This window comes from Aegilops tauschii, chromosome 1 (assembly GCF_002575655.3).
Source record: "Aegilops tauschii subsp. strangulata cultivar AL8/78 chromosome 1, Aet v6.0, whole genome shotgun sequence".
In the NCBI taxonomy this organism is placed as follows: Eukaryota; Viridiplantae; Streptophyta; class Magnoliopsida; order Poales; family Poaceae; genus Aegilops; species Aegilops tauschii.
The window spans coordinates 41,776,385-41,785,768 of NC_053035.3; the positions used below are offsets into that span (position 1 = coordinate 41,776,385).

Genomic DNA, 9,384 nt, shown 5'->3' on the forward strand with positions numbered 1-9,384 from the left:
AGCTAAAGGTGAGATGACGATATGTGTTGGAAGTGTTTCCAAGGTTGATGTGATCAAGCATCGCATGCTCCCTCTACCATCGAGATTGGGGTTAAACCTGAATAATTATTATTTGGTGTTTGCGTTGAGCATAGACATGATTGGATTATGTTTATCGCAATACAGTTATTCATTAAAGGAGAATAATGGTTACTCTGTCTATTTGAATAATACCTTCAATGGTCTTGCACCTAAAATGAATGGTTTATCGAATCTCGATCGTAGTGATACACATGTTCATGCCAAAAGATATAAGATAGTAATGATAGTACCACATACTTGTGGCACTGCCACTTGAGTCATATTGGTATAAAACGCATGAAGAAGCTCCATGTTGATGGATCTTTGGACTCACTTGTTTTTGAAAAGATTGAGACATGCGAACCATGTCTATTAGTATATAGGCATGAAGAAAGTCCATACAGATGGATCATTTGGACTCACTTGATTTTGAATCACTTGAGACATGCAAATCATACCACATGGGCAAGATGACTGAAAGGCCTCGTTTTCAGTAAGATGGAACAAGAGAGCACTTGTTGGAAGTAATACATTTGATGTGTGCAGTCCAATGAGTGCTGAGGCACGCAGTGGATATCGTTATGTTCTTACTTCACAGATGATTTGAGTAGATGCTGAGAATATTTACTTGATGAAACACAAGTCTGAATTATTGAAAGGTTCAAGTAATTTTAGAGTGAAGTTGAAGATCGTCGTGACAAGAGGATAAAATGTCTGTGATATGATCATAGAGATGAATATCTGAGTTACGAGTTTGGCACACAATTAAGAAATTGTGGAAATTGTTTCACGACTAATACCGCCTGGAACACCATATTGTGATGGTGTGTCCGAACATCATAACTGCACCCTATTGGATATGGTGCATACCATGATGTCTCTTATCGAATTACAACTATCGTTTATGGGTTAGGCATTAGAGACAGCCGCATTCACTTTAAATAGGGCACCACACAATTCCGTTGAGACGACACCGTATGAACTATGGTTTAGAGAAACCTAAGCTGTCGTTTCTTAAAAGTTTGGGGCTGCGATGCTTATGTGAAAAAGTTTCAGGCTGATAAGCTCGAACCCAAAGCGGATAAATGCATCTTCATAGAATACCCAAAACAGTTGGGTATACCTCCTATTTCAGATCTGGAAGCAAAAGTGATTGTTTCTAGAAACGGGTCCTTTCTCGAGGAAAAGTTTCTCTTGAAAGAATTGAGTGGGAGGATGGTGGAGACTTGATGAGGTCATTGAACCGTCACTTCAACTAATGTGTAGCAGGGCACAGGAAGTTGTTCCTGTGGCACCTACACCAATTGAAGTGGAAGCTTATGATAGTGATCATGAAACTTCAGATCAAGTCACTACCAAACCTCATAGGACGACAAGGATGCGTACTACTTTAGAGTGGTATGTAATCCTGTTTTGGAAGTCATGTTGCTAGACAACAATGAACCTACGAGCTATGGAGAAGCGATGGTGGGCCCGGATTCCGACGAATGGCTCGAGGCCATAAAATCCGAGAGGATCCATGTATGAAAACAAAGTATAGACTTTGAAAGAACTACTTGATGGTCGTAAGGCTGTTGGGTACAGATGGATTTTAAAGGGAAGACAGACAATGATGGTAAGTGTCACCATTAAGAAAGCTCGACTTGTCGTTAAGATGTTTTCCTGCAAGTTCGAGGAGTTGACTGCGATGAGACTTTCTCACTCGTAGCGATGCTAAGAGTCTGTTAGAATTATATTAGCAGTTACTGCATTATTTATGAAATCTTGCAGATAGGATGTCAAAACATTGTTTCCTCGACGATTTTCTTGAGGAAAGGTTGTATGTGATACAACCAGAAGTTTTTGTCAATCCTGAAAGATGCTAACAAGTATGCAAAGCTCCAGCAATCCTTCTAAGGATTGGAGTAAGCATCTCAGAGTTGGAATGAACACTTTGATGAGATGATCAAAGATTTTGGGTTTATACAAAGTTCATGAGAAACTTGTATTTCCAAAGAAGTGAGTGGGAGCACTATAGAATTTTTGATGAGTATATGTTGTTAACATATTGTTGATCAGAAATGATGTAGAATTTCTGGAAAGCATCCAGGGTTATTTGAAAAGTGTTTTTTAATGGAAAACCTGGATTAAGCTACTCGAACATTCAGCATCAAGATCTATAAGGATAGATCAAAAACTCCTAATAGTACTTTCAAATGAATACATACCGTGACAAGATTTTGAAGGAGTTCAAAATAGATCAGCAAAGAAGGAGTTCTTGGCTGTGTTACAAGGTGTGAGTATTGAGTAAGACTCAAGACCTGACCACGGCAGAAGAAAGAGAAAGGACGAAGGTCGTCCCCTATGCTTTAGACGTAGGCTCTACAATATGCTATGCTGTGTACCGCACCTGAAGTGTGCCTTGCCATGAGTTAGTCAAGGGGTACAATAGTGATCCAGAAAGGGATCACATGACAGCGGTCGAACTTATCCTTAGTATCTAGTGGACTAAAGAATTTTCTCGATTATGGAGGTGGAAAGGGGGTTCGTCGTAAAGGGTTACGTCGATGCAAACTTTGACACTAATCCGAATGACTCTGAGTAGTGAACCGGATTCGTATAGTAGAGCAGTTATTTGGAATAGCTCCAAGTAGCGCGTGGTAGCTGCATCTACAAGATGACATAGAGATTTGTAAAGCACACACGGATCTGAATGTTGCAGACCCGTTGACTAAAACCTCTCTCGTAAGCATAACATGATCAAACCCTAGAACTCATTGAGTGTTAATCACATGGTGATGTGAACTAGATTATTGACTCTAGTAAACTCTTGGGTATTAGTCACATGGCGATGTGAACTTTGAGTGTTAATCACATGGTGATGTGAACTAGATTATTGACTCTAGTGCAAGTGGGAGACTGTTGGAAATATGCCCTAGAGGCAATAATAAAATGGTTATTATTGTATTTCCTTGTTCATGATAATTGTCTGTTGTTCATGCTATAATTGTATTAACTGGAAACCGTAATACATGTGTGAATACATAGACCACAACATGTCCCTAGTAAGCCTCTAGTTGACTAGCTCGTTGATCAATAGATGGTTATGGTTTCCTGACCATGGACATTGGATGTCATTGATAACGGGATCACATCATTAGGAGAATGATGTGATGGACAAGACCCAATCCTAAGCATAGCACAAGATCGTGTAGTTCGTTTGCTTGAGCTTTTCTAATGTCAAGTATCATTTCCTTAGACCATGAGATTGTGCAACTCCTGGATACCGTAGGAATGCTTTGGGTGTACCAAACGTCACAACGTAACTGGGTGGCTATAAAGGTGCACTACAGGTATCTCCGAAAGTGTCTATTGGATTGGCACGAATCGAGACTGGGATTTGTCACTCCGTATGACGGAGAGGTATCTCTGAGCCCACTCGGTAATGCATCATCATAATGAGCTCAATGTGACTAAGGAGTTAGCCACGGGATCATGCGTTACGGTATGAGTAAAGTGACTTGCCGGTAACGAGATTGAACAAGGTATTGGGATACCGACGATCGAATATCGGGCAAGTAACGTATCGATTGACAAAGGGAATTGTATACGGGATTGATTGAATCCTCGACATCGTGGTTCATCCGATGAGATCATCGTGGAACATGTGGGAGCCAACATGGGTATCCAGATCCCGCTGTTGGTTATTGACCGGAGAGTCGTCTCGGTCATGTCTGCATCTCTCCCGAACCCGTAGGGTCTACACACTTAAGGTTCGGTGACGCTAGAGTTGTAGAGATATTATTATGCGGTTAACTGAAAGTTGTTCGGAGTCCCAGATGAGATCCCGGACGTCACGAGGAGTTCCGGAATGGTCCGGAGGTAAAGATTTATATATGGGAAGTCCTATTTTGGCCACCGGAAATGTTCGGGATTTTTCAGTATTGTACCGGGAAGGTTCTAGAAGGTTCCGAAGTGGGGCCCACCTGCATGTGGGGACCCACATGAACGAGGGTAGTGGGGGCAAGGCCCCACACCCCTGGTCAAGGCGCACCAAGATCCCACCTTAGAAGGAATAAGATCATATCCCGAAGGGATAAGATCAAGATCCCTAAAAAAGGGGGATAACAATCGGTGGGGAAGGGAAATGATGGGATTTCTTTCCCCCACCTTTGCCAACGCCCCAATGGACTTGGCGGGCAAGAAACCAGCCCCCTCCACCCCTATATATAGTGGGGAGGCGCATGGGAGCAGCACCCCAAGCCCTGGCGCTTCCCTCCCTCCCGTGACACCTCTTCCTCCCCGCTTGCGCTTGGCGAAGCCCTGCCGGGATCCCGCTACTTCCACCACCACGCCATCGTGCTGCTGGATCTCCATCAACTTCTCCTCCCCCCTTGCTAGATCAAGAAGGAGGTGACGTCCCCGCTCCGTACGTGTGTTGAACGCGGAGGTGCCGTCCGTTCGGCGCTAGGATCATCGGTGATTTGGATCACGACGAGTACGACTCCATCAACCCCGTTCTCTTGAACGCTCCCGCACGCAATCTACAAGGGTATTTAGATGCACTCCTCTCTCTCTCTCGTTGCTAGATGACTCCATAGATTGATCTTGGTGATACGTAGAAAATTTTGAATTATTGCTACGTTCCCCAACAAGTACTGCAGTAGTGGTACTACCGCCCGACACAGACGGTACTGCCACACATCACTGCTGCCCTATTACCGTTGAAGCCGACACAAAAAACAGAACCCGATGAAAGCACGGTAGAAGCTGCGGAACTGGACAATAGAAGTACCGCTCACAAGCGGTACTACTGCTCGACAAGGACGGTACTACCTCTTACAAGCGGTACTACCGTTGCCTAGAGTGGTACCACCGCAGGGTGCATTAAGCAAACCGCAAGCAACACATATGCAGCAAGAAAACCAGAACTGCCATAACTTCTGCATATAAGCTTCGAATTGAGCAAACTCAAGCTTGTTGGTTATAGTAAGAAGAGGTAGTAGATAAATTCCAAAGGTATAGTGATGTGAAATCTCTATGAATGAAGAACCGACAAAAACTCCAACATCGACATCATAGAAGATGCACGTGAACTCCGTTTCGATGAACTCGAGCTTTTCATCAAGATGACCATAAGCTCTAAGACTCACAAGGAGAAACATCGAACAAGAACCAAGAAAGATGATGCACAGATGCAATGGTTTGAGCTCTCTACGAATGATATGATCAAGCTACCAACTTGAGATCCCCCCTTGATAATACGGCAACCGATCCTATAACCCTGTCTCCCAACTACCTCCATGAGACCGGTAAAACATAAAACCTATCAAGGGCAAACCTTTGCCTGGCACATAGGCCAGTTGAGCTAGATGATGACGATCTTGACTCCCTCAAGTTGGAACACCTTTCATGATTGCATTGGCTCGATGAAGACTAGTTGATTGCTCCCCCATACTCGACTAGTTGATTGCTCCCCCATACTCGACTATGGGTGAGTCACACTATGGCACATCTTGACAAGTCCATTGACACCACAATGGACGGTAAGCTTCAAGGATGATCTCTTCGTGATGCTCCACTTGAACTTGCACACCGCAATCTTGATGCCGATCACCACTTGATGTCATCCTCCATGGGTTGTATGAGATCTTCCTCTTGATGCAAGCCCATGGAAACATAACTAACCCCACATAGAAATCTCACATAGACCATGGGTTGGTACACAAAGCGCAATGGACAATGCATACCATACCATGGGATCACTTGATCCCTCTCGGTACATCTTGTACGCTTTTGTGTGTTCATCAACTTGATTCACTCCTTGACTTAGTCTTGATCAACCTTGTCTCATGTCTTCCCTCTGACCAAATTTTGGATAATTCCTTGAATAGTACCTTGGTCAACTCATAAACTTCTTGAAACCAACACATGGACTTGAAAAAAAATCCTCTTGACAAATCCTTCAAATATAACTCAAGGTAACCATTAGTCCGTAGAGACTGTCACCAATTATCAAAACCAAACATGGGGGCACCATATGTTCTTTCAGCCGGCCCATGAGAACTCCCAGAGTGCGAGGGGGGGGGGTGCACGCTACCTCGCTAGCGCGCGGTACGCGCCATATAGGATCCGCATTGTATCTCCACCAAATAGGAATTGATAAAACTATGAATTGCATGTGGATTCTTGTGAATATCTTCATGGATTGCTGTCCGACGGGAACTCCAGATGGCACAAAGTGACACTACGAGCCTGATAAACTCCTCTTGTCGGTACTAGCTACAATGCTAAACTCTCCCCCATAGGCCCAAGAACTCCCTCTAGATGGGCTCGTCAATGTCGGGCCCGCATCCAGGGCCCAGGTTCCCCCATCCAGTGCCTGAAACACCCTCCTCGAGCTCCTAATCCGGTGGGGGGATGCGCGCATAGAAGTTCGGCGCCAGATCCAGCAACCTCAGTCCGTTCATCCACCGATCCTCCCAGAATGTTAGAGCTAAACATGCCGTCTACGAGTGTCTGAGTAGTACTTGTACTAGTGTGTTCGAGTAGTACTCAGAACAGTGGCCGAGTAGGATAAGACTTGGGTTGTTTAGCTCCTTTATATAGCCTGTAACCCCACGATGTACATCCAGAAAATCAGATCAAAGCAATACAAAGAAACACAGGAGCGACACGCCCCTGTAGTATCACCAAATCAATCTCGTCCCGATCAGTTTTTCCATTTGCTAAAAGTTATGTCGAGACGTTCCGCCGACGCCACCGGCCAGGTCAAGTTCACGTATACGTCTACGTTTACGTGTGTGTTGCTTGAGAATCAATCAAGCTCGTCTAGCTAGCTTTGCACTTCCCGTGCATAGTTCCTGGGTGATTTGATCTAGTGATAAAAAACCAATAGTTGGTATCAGAGCCTCGACGATCTATGATGACGGACAGCAACGCTGAGTCAGTCAAGTCCGGCAATGGCGGTTCCAAGGCGAACAAGAACAGCGACAAGGTGAAGAAGGGCGGCCAGTCAGCAACCAGTGGTGGAGGAACGGGCGGCGCCAACATGCTGGCACATCGCAACATCCCCAACCAATACCTGATGCTCACCGACACCAACTATGGCGTGTGGGCGGTGAAGATGAAGATCATTCTCCGAACCCTTAGAGTGTGGGAGGCCATCACGGACGACGACATCGACAAGGAGTGCGACAAGGGTGCCATGGCCGCCATAGCCCAGTCTATGGCGGATTCCGTGCTGATGACATTGGCGGAGTTCGAGATGGCAAGAGAGGCGTGAAACGCACTCAAAGAGATGAGGATTGGAGAAGATCGCGTCACGAAGGCTCGGGCACAAGTGCTGAAGTGCCAATTTCACAAGTTGCAGATGGAGGAAACTGAATCGGTGAACGACTATGCCATGCGTCTGACTACATTGGTGGGAGAGATACGCGCGCTTGGTGCGAAGCTCGAGGAAACCGAGGTTGTGGAGAAGCTTTTCAGTTCGGTAACTTATAAATTCATGTACATCATCGGCACACACGAGCAACTTTACGACATCAACGACATGACCATAACGGAGGCGATCAGACGCTTGCGGACATGAGAAGAGAATGCTCACGGCTGTCAGAAGGGCAAAGGAGGAGGTGGTGACCAACTCATGTACTCGCGCGCAGATTGGGAGTCCCCAAGTAGCAAAGGAAGGCGCAACGTTGGCGAAGGCTCAAGCAACGCGAAGCGCGGCGGACAAACCGAAGAAGGCAAAGGAAAAGGCAAGCCACAAGGTCGTGGTAAGGCGGACCGATCTAAAGAGCGGAAGCCACGGAACTTGGATATGTCCGAGGTCAAGTGCTATAACTACAACGAGATGGGTCACTTTGCAAAGGATTGTCCGGAGCCTGACAAGTGGGAGATCAAGGCAAATTTGGCAAAGCTGGAAGACTAACATCCAGGTCTGATACGTCTCCGTCGTATCTACTTTTCCAAACACTTTTGCTCTTGTTTTGGACTCTAACTTGCATGATTTGAATGGAACTAACCCGGACTGACGCTGTTTTCAGCAGTCTTTCCATGGTGTTATTTATGTGCTGAAACAAAAGTTCTCGAAATGACCTGAAACTCCACGGAACCTCTTTTTGGAAAATATTAAAAATACTTGAAGAAAAATCCACGTCAGGGGGCCCACACCCTGTCCACCAGGGTGGGGGCGTGCCTGCACCCCTGGGCGCGCCCCCTGCCTCGTGGGCCCCCTGACGCTCCACCGACCTCAACCCCGACTCCATATATTCACTTTCGGGGAGAAAAAAAAATCTGAGAGAAGGATTCATCGCGTTTTACAATACGGAGCCACCTCCAAGCCCTAAAACCTCTCGGGAGGGCTGATCTGGAGTCCGTTCGGGGCTCCGGAGAGGGGAATCCGTCGCCATCGTCATCATCAACCATCCTCCATCACCAATTTCATGATGCTCACCGCCGTGCGTGAGTAATTCCATCATAGGCTTGCTGGACGGTGATGGGTTGGATGAGATCTATCATGTAATCGACTTAGTTTTGTTAGGGTTTGATCCCTAGTATCCACTATGTTCTGAGATCGATTGATGTCGCTATGACTTTGCTATGCTTAATGCTTGTCACTAGGGCCCGAGTGCTATGATTTCAGATCTGAACCTATTATGTTTTCATGAATATATGTGAGTTCTTGATCCTATCTTGCAAGTCTATAGTCACCTACTATGTGTTATGATCCGGCAACCCCGAAGTGACAATAATCGGGACCACTCCCGGTGATGACCATAGTTTGAGGAGTTCATGTATTCACTATGTGCTAATGATTTGTTCCGGTACTCTATTAAAAGGAGGCCCTAATATCCCTTAGTTTCCATTAGGACCCCGCTGCCACGGGAGGGTAGGACAAAAGATGTCATGCAAGTTCTTTTCCATAAGCACGTATGACTATATTCGGAATACATGCCTACATTACATTGATGAATTGGAGCTAGTTCTGTGTCACCCTATGTTATGACTGTTACATGATGAACCGCATCCGGCATAATTCTCCATCACCGATCCAATGCCTACGAGCTTTTCACGTATTGTTCTTCGCTTATATACTTTTCCGTTGCTACTGTTACAATCACTACAATACTAAAAATGTTACTTTTGCTACCGTTACCACTACTATCATATTATTTTGCTACTAAATATTTTGCTGCAGATACTAACTTATCCAGGTGTGGTTGAATTGACAACTCAGCTGCTAATACTTGAGAATATTCTTTGGCTCCCCTTGTGTCGAATCAATAAATTTGGGTTGAATACTCTACCCTCGAAAACTGTTGCGATCCCCTATACTTGTGGGTT

The 9,384-nt window shown here is 45.3% G+C and overlaps 1 protein-coding gene across 1 annotated transcript; it reads left to right on the forward strand.

The window, feature by feature from the left end:
* Positions 1-6,964: 6,964 nt before the first annotated feature.
* Positions 6,965-7,969, forward strand: LOC109749650 (uncharacterized). The gene is made up of 3 exons (XM_020308601.1): positions 6,965-7,309; positions 7,412-7,531; positions 7,655-7,969. The coding sequence occupies exons 1-3, from the start codon at positions 6,965-6,967 to the stop codon at positions 7,967-7,969; spliced, it is 780 nt and encodes a 259-aa protein (XP_020164190.1).
* The last annotated feature ends 1,415 nt before the right edge of the window (positions 7,970-9,384 follow it).

Excerpts from the sequence above, each read along its gene's own strand:
- LOC109749650 (XM_020308601.1), top strand. The coding sequence starts at position 6,965 with ATGACGGACAGCAACGCTGAGTCAGTCAAGTCCGGCAATGGCGGTTCC. Across the intron at positions 7,310-7,411 it reads CATTGGCGGAGTTCGAGATG|ATGGAGGAAACTGAATCGGT; the intron begins GCAAGAGAGGCG and ends CACAAGTTGCAG. Across the intron at positions 7,532-7,654 it reads TGGAGAAGCTTTTCAGTTCG|AAGGGCAAAGGAGGAGGTGG; the intron begins GTAACTTATAAA and ends CACGGCTGTCAG.